General features: G+C 37.3%; 1 protein-coding gene across 2 annotated transcripts in view; it reads right to left on the reverse strand.

The window, feature by feature from the left end:
• Cdh11 (cadherin 11) overlaps positions 1 to 21,247 on the reverse strand; it is a 154,691-nt gene that overhangs the window by 28,309 nt on the left and 105,135 nt on the right. For both annotated transcript variants that reach the window (XM_032887461.1, XM_032887462.1), the window contains exons 3-8: positions 19,071 to 19,470; positions 14,925 to 15,219; positions 11,943 to 12,062; positions 10,073 to 10,240; positions 6,547 to 6,734; positions 329 to 582 (exon numbers count right to left, since the gene is read on the reverse strand). In XM_032887461.1, coding sequence (XP_032743352.1) covers positions 329 to 582; positions 6,547 to 6,734; positions 10,073 to 10,240; positions 11,943 to 12,062; positions 14,925 to 15,219; positions 19,071 to 19,298 — 1,253 coding nt within the window. In that variant the 5' untranslated portion in view covers positions 19,299 to 19,470. The remainder of the gene's footprint in view (positions 1 to 328; positions 583 to 6,546; positions 6,735 to 10,072; positions 10,241 to 11,942; positions 12,063 to 14,924; positions 15,220 to 19,070; positions 19,471 to 21,247) is intronic.

A 21,247-nucleotide genomic window follows, 5' to 3' on the forward strand; every position in this document is an offset into this window, starting at 1 on the left:
AAAAAGTTACATTGGGTCATATGTCTAATGCACTATAAAGTCACAGATGCGTAAGGAGATATTAAATACATGATAATTGCTACCATTATTCCATAATAACTATTTATGCTGCATCTCAGTTCCATAAAACAGGTAAACCTGGCTAACAAATATACCAACCAATATACATCAAGAATCTGTTTTGTAGAGAATTGAGGTAGCTAGAAATGAAGTGGAATCCTATCATATAAATCTGATGAACCTGGACATATTTTAAAATGAAACGCTATGGTTCCTGCAAGACTCATCCTAAACTTTTCTGTTTCTAAGGTTTTCCATGCATGTGTACCTTATTGGGCTGTTGGCAGCATCCGGGTCTTTGGCATGTACTCTCCCAACCACAGTGCCAGCAGCTGCATTTTCTTGAACTTCATGGATATAACTTGGGGCCAAGAACATGGGAGGCTCATCGGCATCTTCTACTGCAATCTTGACAGTCACTGTGTCCTTGAAAGGTCCATTGCTGATGAACTTCGGATCAATGTGTACATTGGCCGCCTCTACCTTCAAGCTATATGCTCTTTTGGTTTCAAAATCTACAGGCTGGTAAGAATGAAAAGAAGATTGGAAACTAGTTCCTTGAAGAATGGTGGAAGATAAAAACTTGGTTGTATACAGAATAAAGCAAACTGTTTCTCAAAGAGAGAAAAATGTATGCCGATCCAATATTCAATAATTGTAAGCCACGTGGTCAGATAATCAGAACAAAAAGTTGTTGAAACATAAGGTTTATACGGTGCAAGGAACATGGCAAACACAGAAGTACCACTCCCTATACAGCCAATCACATTTGCCATAGCCACCGAAATGGACTTAGCATCCATGTGGTGCCTACTCTGTGAAGTGCTACAAATCTAGTAATAATTTAATAACTGCTCCACACTGCCTACTACTTAAACACACAATGTCCCAGCTTCATCGTACTGATGGCTTCATTTCTTTTGTTTAGTTTTGACTAGATTTTGTTTCCCAAAGACAACAACCTCATCAGCATATTCATAGGATTATTTATCCTAGTTTACAGACATATTTTGGTAGGTGGAGCTCTTAAATAATGCTATTTTACGTTCTTCCCTTTTCTATTTATATATATGTGTGCATATCTTTCAGGCTAACATGGAGAGTTTTCCTCAATCTTTCCTCACCTTGTACATGGGCATACACCTAAGACCTCTCAATTGAACTCTAGCTCATGAATACTTTACTACCAGCCAAGATACCCAGGCTAATCCAACGATCCCCTGTCTCTACCTTCATAGAAATAAAATCACAGGTAGACTGATCCACCAACCCATGTGTTTATAGGCTCAGGCATCTGGGAGCCTGTCTTCATGTGAACTGTTTATACATCAAGTGCTATAACCACTGAGAAATCTCTCTAGTCCTACATATTTATTGACATAATTTTGCCTTTTCTAAATCTTTGAATCCTAGACATTTCAGAATAATTCTAATGTTTTAATGTATTTTTATGCTTCCCAGTCCTCCTTTTAATAGATGTTTATAGCTTTCTAGCTGAAAGGGAATGCCATACCTCTGTATTGAGTGCACTCTTTATGAGATTATCTTTTCTTAGGGATAAATAATTGACAGTAGAGGTAACCTTTCCTTTGGTCAAAACACATATATAACAAAATGGTCCATTTATAGAATAACAAGTGTAAGTGGAACATACTCTTATACAAGAAAAACAACTCAGAGCTAGCATTTGAATAGACACAGTCACAGGAATGTTAATGGAAAGTGCTACTTATTTCTGAATACACAGAGTTAGCAAAGGGTAACAAGCAAAACTGCATTAAGCCCAACACCTAAGACACAACTTCCAAAGCAATATTCCAATGACGCAGACCTAACAAATATTTGAAATAAGCTTGATCTTTAAAGGCTGGCATCTACTTTCTGTACAGTTGTCATTTGCCTAGCAAATACTTAATCCGAATGGATACACAATCACAGGCTTAGAATTGACCTAGTTTTGCAGTGCTCCAGACTCAAGACCGTCATCATTTCGGAAAGCTTGAACATATTCAGCATCCTTGCTTGACTCGGTTACCTCCCATCCTCCTCCTCTTCTCCCTGGAATCAAGGACCACTTCTCTTTTCTACTAATAAACCTGTCCTCTAATTCTCCCTTATTCTATCTTCTTAGGTGGAACCAAGAAGCTCCTAGGTTCTTGGACATATTGCTGAGAAGCAGGAAAAAAAGTTATTTATCGATTAGCAATAGCAGGCTCCTGCAATTTCTTAGAAATCTCTGTCATATTGAAACTGAATCACACACTGGAAAGTGATAAGTCTGAAACCAGGTGAATTGTAATTAGAAAACGCTGCTATTACTAAAACAAAACCTTTTGAACTTGATGGATTCCTGAGGACCCAGATGTATTCTACTAGGTATATTTTCTACTAGAAAGCCCTGTTTATTTTTAGTAGCATGGTCATGCTGCAGTCTAACTCATTGGTTTTATTGAGATCTTCCCATACTATGAGCTCCAGGTATCAGCAATGGTTTGTGGAAAATATCTTTTCCCACAATGATGAGGCCGTATTAAGTACCCTGGAAGTTAGCCCAGCTTCGTTGTTTTGAGAATTCCTGCTCAATTGCCCCGAACAGCTGTGTGTGGTCTCATAGCTCGCTTTCACTGCTAGTGGTGGAGCATCTCCAAAGGATCTACTGAGCCTTGTTGATCTTTGCCTCCATATAACCAGGAAGGATTCCCTGTTGTAGTAATAGGCATCAATCATTTAACTGAATGAGCAGCAGGGCTAATGCCTCGATAACATTTAAGCATTTACTTACAATAAATTCCCTTTCTCCTTCCAAACAGGATTCGAGGTAGTCCCCCATGTGGACATTTATATCCATGTTATGAATAGTTGAAATAAAACTAAATGAGGCGACACACCGCATAAGCCATAAAAATCTTAATGCCCACCGCAGCTTACTAATCCTCACCTCTGAAAATTCTCCCGTAGGGTTTCATTCTACAGAAAATGCAAACAAACAGTATTGAAAATGCACAATATTTGTTAGCTATAATAGAAGGTTATATCTAATCTGGGAAAATGTACGCATAGAACAGAAAATCCAACTGTGAGATTTTATTAAGGAAATCGTGGTCCGTCGATAGGATGGGTTGTAATGTAGTCATTAAAAATGATTATGTGTGTTATATAACAGCATGTAAAGTGTTTATGTTGTGACATTAAGTTTACAAATCAGATCACCCTATGACTGGAAGCATACAGAATATTATATATCTGCATCTATGTGTACAAATTCACAAAACAAATAAAATAAAATACGATAAAAAACATTTGACCAAAACAAGGAATGCTTCATGTGCCTTCCAATGCTGTTCTCACAGTACCTCACAAATTTACTTGGTTTCAAAGGACAGCTAAGACGCTATGTGGGCATTTATTTACAATGGAAGAAATTTCTACCTGACCAATGATACTACAATGGACAGGTGGTTGGAGTTTTCTTCCTGACAGATGTCTAGCCACCTAGAAGTTAATTTGTTTCTTACATTGTTCTGTATAGAACTGCACAGAGAACAGTTAAATACTCAGGACACAGGTTTTTCTTCTTTGACATGAAACTCTGAACCTGAGTCAGAAGTCAACAAATATTATTTTGATAAGTACTTTTAAAGTATTTTTAAAAAGGTATCTATCAAGTCTGTCAGATACCTAAGAGTGAATTTTCCATGTGGTTTTGTACCTCAGTCCTTTTGATTGTATAGGCAGGAGGGCTGATGGGTAATCAACACTTAAAATCTATCCCCTTCTTTCCAAACACAACTCCCCAATTCCTCAAGGTCCCTGGCATCTTCTTCCATACTCTTGTGCCTTTTCTCAGATTTCAAAATCTTTTTTTTTTATTTTTTTACCCCACGCACAGTTTTTCAATAGTCCTACTGTGTGTTTCCACTCTAAGGAGAAAATTCCTTGCAGTCTCTTCATTGTATGCTGTTCTCCCTGAAACCAGTCTTTCTCAAGCCAGGTTTTCGGCCTCCTTTCATCTCTGTCAATCAGGGAAAGTGCTCTTCCTTTGTCAGGATCAGCTCAGGATATATTCCTCTCAGAAGCCCTGCCCTGCCCACATGGATGCTCTCACACACTTTGACATCAGTGAATTTTCAACCGGGGGCTGAATTTGCTCCCAGTCACTCCAGAGGTATTTGGTAAAAATTAAAACAATATTTTTTAGCCATTATCATAACAGAGAGGGGTGAAGAGAATTATATGACCAAGGTTCAGGTACTATACAATGTTTTATATTGTTTGGAATATTCCTCTATAACCAAGATTTTTCAAGCCTGAAGAATCAATAACATCAAGGCTGAAGAAATTCTTCCCCTGATAACTGATGTTTTACTAAACTCTCCTGTTAATTTGTGATTCCCTGTGACTAGCTCTTCATCTCTTACCTTTTAGATACCCTGCTTTTACCAAAGCTACCTGACAAACAGTTATAACTGATTAACTCAGAAGAAAATAAACACCTAAATTACGAAGTAAATTAAAATGTTGTTTTAAAGAAAATCTTTGAAATACAAAACTATTTCTATGGGATCTTTCAATATGCCTTTATATTACTAAATTGTATGTAATGTCTTCCAAAAGACATTTCAAAATTTTTAGCCTACTAATTTCATTTTGAGTTCATTTTCCTATTGGACGTTTGGAACTTTGTGGTACAAAGTTAAGACAAATCTTCTCTTCCAAATTAAATAAGGGCCTACATTGTTTTAAATTTAAATGTCATTGCTTTGTAAAAGCTTATCCTGCTGCCTGTAATAAACAGTGAATCGGGGGAAAGTGCACAAATTAATCATATGCAGAGAGCTCATTTGCCATGTATGAGTTTCATGGGTGTGATTTAAATGTTTCAGGATTTAAGAACGGTACATGTTTATGCCTTGAACACACTGGAAACAGGTGACAACCTTCGCCTAGCCAACTATCCAATTACTGGAGCAGTAAACGATGGGGGGCAGGAATCTCTGACGTCAATGTTCATGGGTCAGTGTCATGCAGGAGGGATAGTAATATTAATTAACGAAGAAAGTTGACAGTTACACACAGTTCACAAAGCTACTTTGCAAAAGAGACACGGGAAAGAACAGCTTTCCATCCTTTTGTGGCTGATAATTAGACATCTTTGGTCATGAGTCATAGTAAGGAGTGGAGACTTTTGGAAGTATCTGAGCCTTATATCAATTTCCACCTGAGGTTTTATTTTTTCTCCGTATGGTCACCTACATTTTCTTCATTCTATGTCCTCTTAGTGATTCCTCCCCCACCCTCCCAATGTGCTTTGTCTTATAGAGAAAGATCGGCCACGCACGCTCCGATGCTGAAAATTACCCTCCCCGGAGCCACCTTCTCTTCCTCTCCTGGTACTCACTCCTTTATTGATTCTTCGATTTAATTTTTTCTCATTGTTACAATCCAATCTTTTCTATCAAACCAAGAAGCTTAATATTCATACTATAAAACCTAGTAGAAAATGAATGCTTGATTAAAACCAAGGTAATCCCCTCAACCAATTCACATTTAATGCTTCATACTCTGTGATGATGGAGAGGTGTTGATTTCTCAAGTGGTAAATCAGAAGGGAAGAGCTTTAGAAAAGGACTGTAATTGTTTCTTCACTTTAAATGGAATATTATCTGACTTTCTGGCTCAGTTGCTTTCAAAATGCCTTAAGAGGGACACTGCTTCAATAACATCTATATTTGAATTCCACATGTCTTTTTGGCTGTGACTGAGTTAGTCTCAGTCCCAATTACAAAATTAAGTTGAGGAATTATTGAGCATTGGACTGATCTATTTTATTTCATGACTTTCTCACGTTAAAAAATGAATGAGAGGTGGGTTATTTCTGCCCCATAGCCTTATAGAGTAAATATGAGATTGGTTTATTTAAACCTAAACAAAAAGAAACAATATACTCTTTCGTGTAATTAATTAATGCAGGGATATGTTTTGTTTCTGATGAGAATTTAAATCAATAAGGAAGGAGAACCTTTATTGTTACTTTAAGTTCATATTTGAAAGAATAGTAAAAGGGAGATTAGTTAAAATTTCACAAACATCCCACAAGAATGAACTACAATGTTTGAAATAAGGCCACTGCATAGTCTGTATTAACTGACTTAGTCTGACAGACCTCAATGGAATTAGAGTGGGTTTTTCAAAACCCAGATTTGTCAATTTGTCTTTTCTCTCATCAGAAAAATATCTCAAAATACAGGACAATAAGCCAGAAACTTTAGGCAAGAATAATCTGCTCTTTGGCCTGCACTTTATGCAGTATAGGTATGAAAAAGACTTCAGTTATATCCTCAGAGTTCAGGCCTTAGCCACAAATTGATGAACTCCTCCCTCAGTCTTTCATAGACCCATTTCTTAGCTATTAGTCTGTGTTGTCTTCCTTATGTTGCCTTGGCAACACATATCACATGACTGACATGTCTATTTTCTCTAACCTACCTTTTTCAGCTTCACCACACCATCCTGTGTTTCATAGTCTGTTGTGATTTCAAACAGTTCCATGCCATCTCCATCAACGATATTGTATGTGACTAAGCCATTTTCTCCGATGTCTGGGTCTTTAGCCTTCACCCTTCCTACTTCCTCCCCCGGGACAGCTGCTTCTGAAACAGACATCTGGTACACGCCTGAAAGAAGAAGACATCCACTTTTATTTTCCTTTTTATTTGGCAGCTGTAAGACTTCAGATTTCATTGAATCCCAGTAAATTTCTCAAAGGGTTTAAAATTGAACTTTCTATTGGTAGACACAGAAGTGAGTCGGATGGATGGGAAGTGGATCCCAGATGGCTGGCTTACAGGAATAATGTGTTCCTTACAGGATGATAAGACAATATTGAGGTCCTTGTGAGAGGATGAGGTCACCTGCTACATGAGAGAAGGAAAGCAGTGACAAGGACCTATGAAAGAGCCACATGCTAGAACACCCGAGACTTCCTTCTCAGGGTATCTCACAAACTAATTCCGAGGAGTCCATGAACTAATTGCTCAAGGAAAAACAGAAACAGAAGAGCAAATTTACCACTCTGCTTAAAAAGTTTTAAGCACTTCATATTTATTTTAGAGACAAATACAAATCTTATCTTCAAGAATATCTCTTTAGCAGAGATATTTCTCTCTTATCTTACTCTGCCTCCTTGAACTGGGTTAAGCATGGAATTCTCTGGAAGCTTTTAGACAGCCTACTCCCTCCATATTTATCTTTATATTAATTAGTAATGAAAATGGTGCCACACATATATATTTAAAATTATGTGTATAGTATTTATGTATCATGAATGTAAATAATGTTATACACTATTTTAGCTCTGAAACTAAGTAAAAGAAGAGTTATAATCCTTAACATGGTATAAAAGAAAGGAAAATAAAGCATAACTAGATACACTATGATGTTATAGACTAAGTAGTATTGTTTAGTAAGGGATAAAGGGTCTGTGTGTGTGTGTGTGTGTGTGTGTGTGTGTGTCTGAAGAAATGTTGAAGCTACACAAATGAGTGTGCAATTATGTGTGTGGTTGTGCTGTATATGACCATGTATGACGATGGAGTGTGATATGTTTTCCTATGATGATTTATGTAAATACACATATATTATTTTTAAGTATGTATAGATGAGAAGGAAACCTAGATTTATTTTGGACAGGGTAGGGACAAAAGTCTTCCTTTGGAAGAAACTTGCACTCCAGTGAAGGAACTGAGCAAGACAAGTGTGTGAATATGTGGGGAATAAGTGTCACAGAACAAGGAACAACAAATGTCAGAGTGCCTCGGGTGAGAAGATTCTGAAAATGTACAGGATAGCAAGGACGGGAGTAAGAGTGGGGCTTCTGTTACTGGAGAATAACAGTAGGAAGGAGGTGTGCAAAAGGGCATTGCTGAAAATAGACAAGGTATTGAGTTTCATTTAGGGAAAAAACTGGACAGTTTTCAGTAAAGAAATGAGATGTAGCAACGTCATATGACATTTTTAAAAAGCACTCTGTCAAAGGCACACTATGAGTGGGTGGAACCCTCCCTTTAGCGCTCTGCCCACTGGCATTGGGTGGGTGTTCCAAACTCTTCATTTCCTGTCTCATCCTACTATGTGTTGCAGTGCTGTGTTCTTTTCCTGATTTTATTGTACCCATTTTCTACCCAGTTGTGTGTCTCATGAACTTCTACCTTGATATCTCTATTTGGTAGATTGTTACCTTGGCTTCCTTGGTGCATACCATGTGTGTATACCGTGTGTGTGTGTGTGTGTGTGTGTGTGTGTGTGTGTGTGTGTGTGTGTGTGTGTGTGTGTGTGTGTGTTTTGGTAGAGACCAGAAAGTGTGTCAGATTCTCTGTAACTGTAACTGGAGCCATGGGTGGTTTTCGTCATTACTAGAAACCTCATAGTCATTCTGATTGTGTTATAATTCTGTATTTCTATTAAAAATATGGCTTCAGAAATTCTTTAGTCTCCTCATTGTACTTTTCCTAGAAGTCACTTTTATTTATAAAGGATAGACTCTTAGATATTTATAACAATAGTGAACAAATATTAAATGATGGTGCAATCAGCAGCTACTATTAATTTCAATATTCCAATAATATTATCTCCAAAAAGTTGTTTTATGTGATGTTAGAGTAATAGCTCACAATTAAGAGCTTATGTTTCTCTTTGTGTAAGCCAGAGACTTGCACCCAATTTAGATAGCTCACAATCACATATAACTACAGCTCCAGGGATATCTGACAGTTCTGGCCTCTGTGGGCAGTTACATATAGGAAAACATATCCACATGTCGACATACTCATAAACACAATTTAAAATAGTAAACATAACAATTTTAAATATTTATTTTCATGTTCGTATTCGTCTGGATATGTGCAAAGGAGTACAGGTACAACCGAGACCAAGAGAGGACTACTGGTCCTCCTGCAGCTGAATTACAGCTGTTCAGAGTCACTAATACTTTTGCTGGGAACCTAACCATGATCTTCTGCAAAAGCATTATATACTCTTAACTGCCAAGACACTTTATTTTCCCTCAGTAATTTCATAAATATTGTACAATAATAAAAATAAAATGGCTGAACAATTATTGCCAGTTTTTTCCCCAAAGGATACAAAAATCAGCACTAGATGGATTAATCTGAACAAGGATTGATTTTAAATTAGATGCTAAGATGTCATTTTCTAAAAATATACAAGAATTCCTCTCATCATCCAGGCCCCCTCAATGTTACTTTATGGTCCTTGCATAGACCAGTGAGGTCTGGCTGAGCTCCACTGACATCCTGGCAGCCTTAAGGCTACTGGGAAAGAAGACACATGACTTCTGATGTCAGTTCAGAAAATACAACACAGTTGGATCTTGTGGTCACAAGGTTCTCATGATCAGAACTCAGCCACAGAAAGGCCCATGTGTATAGGAAGCACAAGTCAATCTCAATTTGCCAGTCTGGTAAGGAATCTTAGAAGTGGGTTTTTCTGCCACAGGAAAGCAGTGCCCAGCTGATGCTAGAGGGACAACAGAGTAGCTATTTCTCCTATGCTCTGCACATATTGAAGTCAAGAAACAAATACAGGACTGTTACTTGCAATTGTCAAGAGATGGGACAGTTCTTTATGGTATGATAAATATCAGATCATGATAATGTTAGCATCAGTGAAGAACACTGAGACAGGAGAAGGTTAATTGATTCCTGCCTTTTATTATTAATATCTAATAAGTAAAATACTTCAAGACATAGATATTCTGAACTCTAGAGTTATACAGCGTTTAATGTCCTCCTTACTTCTCATGATCCCTATAGCGTTTAACTTTCTTTTGTGTGTTTGTAAGCTGTTGTTGTCTCATTTTAGGCTTGTGGAAAAATCCTGAAAGTAGTTCTTGCTTTTCTAGTTTCTCCTTTTCGAAAGTTGGGTAAATTAGAATGAGAATATGAGGATCTGACTGAGCAGTGGCAATTAGCAAAGACCAGCTCCGACTCCTTACTCTGTGGAAACTTTGGTGGGTTGTCATTGACATCAGTCAGTGTGATCGTCACTTTGGTTGTCCCTGAGAGTCCGCCCATGTGTCCACCCATGTCCTTGGCCTGGATCACCACATGGTACTCCTCCTTGGCTTCTCTGTCCATATTGGGAAGGGCTGTTCTGATGATACCTAGCAAGTGAATGATAAAAGAATAAATCACAAATATTCATTTATGACAAGATTTCAAAAAGAAGAATATTTCAGATCCTGGGGAACAAAAGATATGTAAAATAATAGTCTGTTTGCTCACAGAAAGGTCATTTTAACATGGCAAGTATAACAGAAAGCAATGATGACCAAAGCATCTATGTATTATCAAGCAAATAATAAAAAAATACTTACAATGTAGTACTTAGTTACTTTTTGTTTTTCACTGTACATGTAAGTAACAATGTCTTCCTTCTCAGACACAAGAATCCTGAAGACTGTAATGACAAGTGCCTGTTGTGTGTTAAGCCATAACTGAATCTATGCCTCTGGGCTTCTAGCAAAAAGCTTCAGAAATCCAGTCCTACATGTAACTATTAGAAATGTATCTAGAGCTCATACTAAGTTTACAGAGGAGGCCTAATGCAACACATTAAAATGCTACTATTAATTTTTTTAGTGTATAAACTGATAAGTTAGAAAGATGAGCAAAACTTGTTCAAAGATTCAGTTGACAACCACCTGTCACTGAAAGACAGGATAAATTTATGATTGAATTATTCATGACCTCTGTATACTGAAACATGATGTTCATAAAAAATGTGCTTACTTACATCTCTAGGGATCATATGGAAATTTTTATACTCAGTGAATAAAATAATATTTGTAGTAAAAATATAAAGAGCAAGGAGGAAGTATTGGTCTTTGTTATGCTTCACTGACATGTTTGAGATGTTTCTTTGCAATACCCTAGAACTTGTGAGACTTCATTTTCCTTATCGGTTAGATAGTTTCATGGGTTTTAATTGGTAGTTGCTAGCCTTGGTTCCCTGAGACAAATAAGACTAAAGTTTTTATCAATTTCAATAGTCTAGATAAAATCCCACATTTATCTTTAGTTTACTGAAAGACTAATAATAGCAAAGGTCTCTATGAAACCATAGACAATAACTCCACCAGTTGTTGATTGAAGCAAGGTGATGAAAAACAAATTAATATTTAAGTAGGTGAGAGTTAATCAAGCAAATAAAAAAACTAAGAATTTATGTAAAAGTTTCAAATTGTATGAAAACCTCTCTCAAAATTACAGGATATATTATTATGAGGAAAGGAAAGGTATAATACTGCAGAAGAGCAATTTTATAGGACCGTAGTGCTGACAATCAAATAAATCACATAAATGAAGTGAAACATTGTTTTAGTTTCTGCTGTATATTGACTCACTTTATTGGTCTGCTCTTTATTCTATAGCATCCATTGGGAGCTTATGTTCTCAGCAGGATATTGGGAACATGCTGGATCTTCTAGTCAGGTGAACATTAACAGTTACTCCTGATACTTCTTAGTTTACACAGTGTTCTTCCAAGGATGCTTTGAAAGCTAACACTATTTTGTACCAATCTTTGGCTTCTTTATATGGATCCACAATTCAAGGCATCTTGAATTTTTAAATATTTGTAATTATGATCTGAGACACTAATAAATGTATACTACTCCATTCAACTGTATGCATAGCACATACATAGGGCTTCTGGCCCTCAAACTAACCCTGAAAAGTGATCCTTTAGTTGTTTTTTTTTTTTTAATTTAAGGGATTTTTAGAGCCAAAGCAGTTAAATGAGCAGGTATAGACTCCTTATTTACAATAAATCATGATTCACAAAGACAATGCAATCTACTATACCTGTTTGGGCCTCCACTGAGAAGTAGGGTTGTCCTTCAAGGATACTATACACTAACTTGGCACTATTTCCATAGGTGGGATCATCTGCATCAGAGGCTGTCACTTGGATTACTGAAGTTCCTAAATACAGGGAAGGGGAAAGTAATTAACCACACCCGATAAACTTTTCAAATTCCATTGCTGTTTATGTTATTTCATTTAAAATGAAGTCCTGAAGCATAGCTCACAATTAGTCATTATGGTTTTATTGTTCTACAATCCAAATGCAAAATCCTCCTCCCCATACCTTTCTTCCCTTTCTAGTTCCCTTCTTTCTTTTCCTTGTTGAACCTCAAGGTTTAAAACTAAACTTTCTACTGTCAATATTCTTCCTGCTTGGTTTGATAGTTAAAATAAAAATATGAATATTCTTGTCAAATATTGTCAAAATCTTGGGAAGGAAATATTCAGTATATCACACAATTAATTACAAATCTTTCCAGAAAGTGTAGTAAATGATAATTAATGAAAATTGATTTTCATAAAAGGATAGAGGTAATTTTTCTATCTGTAACAATAAACATATCACATTACTGTTGCTTTGTGTGTAATAAAATTATTGCTAATAATAAATTTTAATTAATTCATGGCTATAACTATTATATAGAATGCTGTTCCCTACTGTCATGAAAATTACATGTTTCCTTCTCTGTAGAGTCTGGTATCCATGTCACAGAAACCATCAGTGAGGACTCAGTAGGATCTAAGATAAATTCCTAGGTCAGAAGAAATGATAATCAGGGAAAAAAGGAATGGGCTGCCAATTTTTTTCTTTAAAAGTTCCATTGTCAATGTATGTATATGGGACATGGCATGTTGAGCTTCAGTGTAGAGAGGGAAGAGGCAATTATCCAGGATGTCTGTGTCAGGCACTGTTTGAGGTAAATTCCAGGTAAAGTGACATCATTCTCTGCTGGGCATTTTGGCATCTATTTTACTTGGGAAGATGTGGAGTGTGAAATATGACATCTTAAAAATCTCCTTTTCATGTTGTTTATTGTCACAGCTGGAAGTCTAACTTGCTGAGAGATCTAGCAAGAATAAAACCCAAGTTTTTCCTTGGACATTTCAGCAGAATGTTGGGAGGGAGGTCCTCCTGGCAGGGTACAGAACCTGTTCACACAACTTACAGGTGGCTATCCCTTACTCCCTAGGCTTTTCTGGGACTTCTATGAGAAACCCAAAACAAGGTTCACTCTTTTTCAAAAGAGGTTTTTCCATACCCACTGTCTTTAGTGAGCTCCTGCTTACAAGGTAGGATTATTCTAGAAAATGGGTTATTGTACCAGAGAAAGACATCATGGAATGTGTAAGAAAGTTACGAATGTGTAAGAAATCTTCATGATTTCAAGAAATTCTAAAATTTTTTGCGAAGCAGTAGTCAAATATTTTTATTTGACTGATATATCTCAGAACTCATCAGTAACAATTATCTTGATTTCATAGTAGACAGAATGATGTTTGGAAGGGATACAAAGGAGCCTTGGTTCACATAGCTTTCTGGTGACGAAGACAATAACTTCACATGGTATAGTAGAAAGTCTGAGTGCTTCCCTAGGCTCCAAAGTGTCCTATAAGGAGCAAAAGTCCCCCTTTGTCATCATTCTGGATGCCTAGCTACCCCTGCCTCTTCAGTTTTTTCTTCTCATTAGAATTCACATCTGAAGATAGAGTAGTCAGAGGACTGGACTCTTAAGAACAAGGAAAGGGAAGGAAGGAGATGATGATTCAACCTGACTTTTTGTTTCTGTAAAAGAAGATCTTAATAAACACGAAGGGCAGTGGCATTTCTGTCACAAGAGGCTCCACACAGACTGGAAATCCCTCAGAGCTCTGTGTCACAGCTGAATCTCTTGAGTAAGCTAATCTTTATATTCAGTCATTGGTTTGTCTGTCATTGGTAAAATGAATAATCAATCCCTAATCACTTTTAGATTCACTCAGGGATAATGGATCAGATTCACTTTAAAAAGACTATGTTCTAGAAATTCAAGCAGAAGTGACAGCTAGGAGATAGATACTTGAAGAAGCATTTGGAGTTCCATCTTCAAACACAGCAACATGTCTTTAAGCATATCTGAAATCAACAGCTGATGGCTGATGCATGTTGGGTGAATTTAGTAACACAAGTGACCCTGGCTAAATTAGTTAATCTGTTTCTGATTCACTTTCTCATTTACACATGACCAACTGGATTGACTGCTTTGCAAAGTTTAATCATGGCCAAGTTAAACACGCTGGGGTGTGTTCACAATCAATTAACGTGAAACCCGAAGCAGCAAACATTATTATTGCTGTTACTTATTCGACATAAATGCCCTAGTGATTGGATGAATATAATCATTGCTCTTTGAAGACTGGAAATTGTTACTGCTATTTTACAGAGGGAGAGAAGATATTAAATGGCGTCACATCACACAGCTGAACATGATGAGTCAGGACTTGCTAAACTGAATCTTATTCTTCCCCCTTCCTGGCTTCCTAGTTAAAATCTCTTGATTTCACAACTTCAAGTCTGTTATAAACCTTTGAACAGATGAGTCTCTGTGTCTATATCTGTTTCATGCACTTTTCCTTGAAGGCCTTTCCTTTCTGTTTCTTTTGTTCAGTGTATTAGGGTTGTTTTTTTAATCTTATATTTTCTTTTCTTATTATCATATAGAAGTCTGATTGTTTACTACTGAGACAGAAAGAGGGTGGATCTGGACTGGAGGGGATGTGTGGAGTAACTGGAGGGTGTAGACAGAAAGGGAACCATAATAGTGCTGTATTATGTAAGGAAAAATTTTAATTTTAAAACATCAAACAAGGTGTTTTTTTCCTTGCTAATGTGCAATAAAGATGCAACAGAAGCTCCAGTTCCTGGGTTGGAGGGCAGGCACTGGCCTGTTAACCTGCAGAAACACCAGATAGCAGTAGACCAGTTGTCCATTACTTACGTACCCACATTGGACCTCTCAGGCACATTGGCATGATAGGTTTCATGCAGAAACTCTGGAGGGTTGTCATTAATGTCCTGGACCTTAACGATAAATTCTGAAGGTGGTTCCAATGGCCTGTTGGTGTCCCTGTCCACCGCCTGAGCCATCAGTGTGTACTGGGCTCTCTCCTCTCGGTCCAGTGTCTTGGTGGCGTGAATGTTCCCTGATTTGTCATCAATCACAAAAATGGTTCCTGCTCCTTCACCTGAGAGAATGTATTTAATGTTCCCATCACCAGAATCAATGTCAGAATGAAGCTAGTAAAACAAAAAAAAAAAAAAAAAAGAGAAAAGAAAGAAAACAGAATTTGTAATTTCATGAAGATTGCAAAAACAACCACATAGGCTGATTGTTACACTGTGTACCCACTTGTGCACATACACACTCTCACACATATATCATAAGACAGCGATTTCCATCATCGTTTTCTGAATAGAGAAATGGAGTCTTAGATAACTACTATGGCCTTATCATTAAGCTAGGTAGTGATGAGGCTAATATAGATGCAAATGTTGAATTCTGAGGTTCACGTTCTTCCTCTCTCTTTGACTGTATATATGCATACATATGAAATATATGCATGCACATATGCCTCGATAATTATGTGGAAGGAAATGCACATATATATTTCAAAAAAGATGGAAGCATGAATTTATGCAATATATTTCTCTCAGTTTTTCCTCCCATTTCAGCACCTACCCCAGCTATGAGTCACTCTTTTGCCAGTTTCTCATGACCGCTTTATGAGATAGTAATTCAATCCTAACCATGTACAGCTTATCTCCACAGATTCTTAAATGCTCTTTGTTTAATTTTACAGAACACAGGGCTATAGACTGTATATTATATTCATAACTTCCTCGAATTGTAACTTTCTCACCTCCTTCAACATCGCGGTACAGGTGTTTCAGAACCCAAGCCGATGGAAGACTTCATTGACTTTCCTGCAGCAATAAGACCTATGTGCTCACTTTCCGTCCTCATGATTTCTGAGTTCCTTAACCTCCTCTACATGAATGTTATTTTCATTGTTATGTGAAATTGTTATATGTTTGAAATAATTAATATATTTCAATATACTGATAATAATACATGAATGCTATTTTCATTGTCTTATAGTATTGAAAACCAGCCAAAAGATTTCAAAATTTCCATTGAATAAGCCTGTTGAATATGAAAATTCAGCAAAATGAATCAAACATGTAAACAAAAGTTATATTCAGATAATACAATATTGTTGAGTTTTAGTTTAGTTAACATTAATGGCTTTAATAATTTATAAATATAATTTTATTACTGTCAGTAAATTTTCTATCATAATTATGAAACTAAGGTCTACACTGTTTGCTTGAGGTTCAAAAAGAAAAACTGAATATTCTACTTTTTAAAATGTTTATTCCATCTAAACTTTCTAAAGAAGTCTAATTTACTTGTAGTGTTTTGGTGAAACACCAAAAGTTTCAGCTCTGAGGGGGACACATGGGCATAAACTACAATGACTATTTTGGTTGTGGACACCAGCACCTATGGGACAGGGACAGCAAGAAAACTTTGCTTCTGAAATGTAAGGAAAAAATAATCCAACATTTTAATGCAATGTGACTGGCATAACTTAAGAGTTTTGCCGTTTGTGGAGGGAAATATGAAGTTACTTGATGGACTTCAGTAAACAAATACAATATCCCCAACTTTCATGAGGTTTTCTTCATAACCCGTGTTCCCCAATCCTATCCGGCCTAGGATTGTGGTGTTTGGTTTTTTTACCCCTGCTTTATGGGTATAAAAAGTGAGAGGATAAGTCCCTTGAACAAGAAATGAAGTTGTACATATAAATGTGAAGGTACTGAAAGTTTCGAAGGGTCTTCATACATCACATATGCAAACTCAATGATGCATTTCATAACTAGCCATGCAGCTGACATTTTTACCAAGCATCCTGCTTATCCTGTTTCCACTTTGTTTCTCCAAGATTTCAAAGTTGGATATCTCTTCCCTAGTCTTCTTCTGTCACAAAGATGATCTGTTGTTCTGACAACACTATTTATTAGGTTCTACACAAAAGCAGTTTGGGAACACAGCAAGTGCTATCAAGGGTCCAGTGGCTGAGGCATGCACAGCCAGTTCCCAACTCCAAAGACTGATTGCTTCTCTCTTTGCACAGCACAGCATGACACAGACTGAATTTCCTACATGAAACTGTAAGTCTTTTGTGCTTTGCCAAATTCTACCTTTTCAGGGAATTTTCAAGCATTCAACCTTGAATGTCACCATTCAAAGATTGTTAGCGAATAAGCTAACTATTCCTCCTACTTAAGCAGGAACCATCTAAGCACTTCCTTTCTTTCAAAAGGAAGATTTTGCCAGATCTAAGCATGCACACACACACACACACACACACACACACACACATCCAAGACTCCTTTTAGGAACCTTACTTTTCAAGGTCATACACAGGACAATGCTACACTTTCCTTTCCTTCCCCCTCTTTATTCATTTTCTTCTCCCTAGTGCATATGACATTTGTTAGATCCAGAGAGACACAAAGTCATCTGGCTCACTAAGTCCTCTATCCTGCCACCTCCAAGTCTAAACACACACTGTCCCCCGCTGAGAGAGTGACAAAGCAGAGGGTCATTTTCTCAGAGCAATTCGATGCCCAGCTCTGCACATTGCTCAAGCTAAGTTGCCCTGCTTTACTGGGGTGTCTTATTCCTGTCCCTTTCTGTGGACACAGCACAACATTCAGTTTTGGGATTCTGCTGGTCAATTATTTTCCCACACTTCCACCATATCAAGACCACTTCTACATCTTTTTCATTGTACATATGCACAAATGAAATTATTTAGTACAGTATTTTGAAAAGAAACAGTTCCAATTCTAAGTTAGGTTGAGATTATCATGAACATTTACTGAGTATAAAAATAAATGATATTAAAAAATAAACAAGATAACTTCATTGGCATCCTTGGGATTCAAGAGTGGATATCTCTATCAACTGTCTTGCATTTCTCTATGTTGAATCAGTTCTGTTTAACTGATAGGTCAGTTGATATTAGACACTTGCCTCTATTATTCATAAAGTTAAGGACATAAATTGAATTTCATTATCCTCCTCATTATAGCTTTTTTTTTTGTTCCTTAAATGAATGAGTGGCTGCCTCCTTTTTTTGCTTGTTTGGGGTCAGGTATTGCTTCAACCTGATTTATTGTCTGTCTACCACTGCTACGTAATATAGCTTCGATTTGTGTATATTAAAATAACTATCTCCTGAGAAGTAATGTCAGTATCACCCAAAAGACAGTCATGTATTTTAACCTCATAAGTAGTAAGAGGTCAGTTTGCCAAGTGTTTTTTACCCTCTCTACATTTATATTTTTAATAGGGTTGCACAACCAATGCATGACTTTAGAAGTGGAAATCGAGCATAACTATACCTAAAGGCAAAATGGATAAGATCATCCCTGTCATAAAGACACACATTCACTCATTTCCTTGGATTTGGTGTTAGTGCCAAGACCTGAGGATTCAAGGCTGAACTAATCCCTCATACGAAGTAGAACAAAATCTGGTGAAAGAGGCAGGCATGTGTAAAACGGCAAAGAAAAGCAGGGTGAAAGAGACTAAGGAGACATAAAAGTGGGGACAGGCAAGTTGGAGTTAGGATACAGTCAGAGAAATTCCTCTAGTTCAATAAATTAAGGCAGTATTCTTTTAATAGCCTGCAAAGTGGTTAGTCAAAGTGTCTTTATCCTATAATACGTGAACATTAGAAGCATTCTCACTATGGTTAAGTCTATGAATGAGGAGGAAAAGACTGGTATGGGTATAAGCCATAATATGATGGTCTTTTTAATGATAGCAGATCATTTGTTCTATCTTGGTTTTTTGTTGTTGTTCTATCTTGGTTTTGTTGTTGTTGTTGTTTCACTGTTTTGGTTTTATTGTATCTTGCTTTGGTCTGTGTATTAGTTTACCTCCCTTTGTTTTGTTATATTATGTTTGTTTTGTTATGTTTTTCGTTTGTTTGTTTTTGTCTTGGTCATGTCCTACTGCACCAATAAAGAGCACATATAAACACATCAACATCGAATTTAAGCAGCCTTACCCTGCCCACAAGCACAGGGTCAGGCCCGGTGTACTCTTCTATCACAAAGAACTGGTTCCAGACCCAACCTCTCTTGGAGCGTTGCAGCACCTGTCCCTCCTTGCCCTTCTCATGATGTCCATGGAATGAGGGACGCAGGTGGCTTCGTCGCTCCAGGGTAAATGCCTGGCTGTGGTATAGCATGCTCAGGCACACCAGGGCAGCTTGTAAACAGTAGTTCTCCTTCATTTTTGGTTATGCAGTAGGCACAGGAGAAGGTAGCTGTCACTCCCTACACCAACAGAGTGGCACTCTTTCGGATGGCGGCCTCCCAGATGTGTCAAGTAGACCTCCTCTGGAATGGAATATCTTCACTCACTGAGGACATCACGCCCAGGTTGTTCTCTTCCCCAGTCAGCTTCTGCAAGCAGAGAGATTCGATTAGCTGCAGCCTTCATCCACTTATCATTTCGTTTCCATTTAGCAAGCATGTTGATTTGACTATCAGTTTACCACTTGTCAGCTTTGGGAAAGCTGACTGCTTTCTCAGAACCCAGCTTGCTCACTTCAGAAATGGAGATAAGAATAGTATTCATTGAAAAGTTGCTGCAAAGATCAAGTGAAAAAAGCAAATATAAGGACCCTAACACAGTGTATGGAACACAGAAACTCTCTATAAGTCATTGATCCTAAGTGTGCATGGTTTAAAGAAACTAGGGATACTGAGGAAGTCTAGAAGAGTAACACAGCATCCATAGTAAAGATGCCAGAGGCTGGCACAGTTAATAGAGCATTCTTAAAGGATGTGGTGACTTGGTTGAATACTAAAGTAAAAACTTGTATGTTAAGAATGGAGAAGATAGGATACCATGAGAAAAATTACTAGAATCCCCCAACCGTTACACATGGCCAACCACAGCATAAATTAAGACTTAAGGAGAAAAGGAAAATAAGAGAAATCTTACATCACAGATTGTCAGATGAAAGAGAGGACAAGGCAGGCCTCAAGAAATGATGGTAGCAATGAAAATAATCAATGAAATGAATGGTCACTGTGTGTGTATGGCTGGGGTTGGGGGAGGGGCATATAGGTATGCAATTCAGAACTCTGTGTAGAGAGACACAGAAGGACCACACCAAGTTATAGAAGTGTGAGGCTAGTTTGATTTAATCTGCCTTTCATATTGAATTCCAGCACAGCCCTACCTAGTAAGGTGCTGTATTTACAGAGGAAAAAATTTAAAAGGTCAAGTCTTCATTGAGCTTTGTGAATCAATTAATTAAATTATGCTGATCAATTAACACTACAGTATCAAATAATAGGTCAAAATCTCATTGACTCACTAGAGGATCTATTAATGCTATTGAAGTCAATTAAAGCTACAGCATCAATTCGTTCCTTCATGGTCTGACATCTCCCTCAGTGGTTTATCCTATCTCTCTAGACAGCATTTTATAAGATGCTTTCCAAGTTTCACTCCAATCACAAGAAAAATTGAACAGAAAACTTGTAACAGGCAGCGTATTGCTTCTTCCAATCCAACCATCACCCTCCTATTCATCAGTAGTAAGGCGGAGCCACTGGCACAGTTTACCTTTCCACATTCCTTGTATTTATCTGACCTAGAGTCCCTCAAGTTGCCAGACTCCTTGAATTTCAGAACTCTGTTTCTGAAAGTAAATTTCCACTTAAATATCATTCCTACTCTCCTCACTTAAAATCCATCTTTTCTTTGTAGAAGTATCTGTTTCTTCTTGATGATATCCAGAGTCCAGGTGTTCTCAAAGACACATGCGTTCTCTATTAACCCCATTACTCATGGGTAAACATAGAGTGAGAACCTAAGATTCCTCCTATTTTCCTAGGGTGGTAAAATGCAAGTCTGCCACTCTTGCTCACCAGACTGTGTACATATGCCTTGAAACTGGAGATGAAAAACAAGAGGGCAGGGAGGTGCTCAGAGAGAAAAGAAGGAGAGTTACAATTAACACTGTAGCTATATGGTTTTAGTATACTTGGGCATAAGAGGGCTAAGTAAACTTGTTATTAACAGAGCAAATCCCTTTTCCCCTGAGAGTCTGACTTTTCAAGCCATTGGTCTTATATCAAAATAATAGCTGGACATTCTGCAGATACAAAATTAACTAGCATCCAAATAGAACTTCTCCATAGGATTACTCCAGTCTCTTCTCAAGAA

Source organism: Rattus rattus, chromosome 17 (assembly GCF_011064425.1).
Source record: "Rattus rattus isolate New Zealand chromosome 17, Rrattus_CSIRO_v1, whole genome shotgun sequence".
NCBI lineage: Eukaryota > Metazoa > Chordata > Mammalia > Rodentia > Muridae > Rattus > Rattus rattus.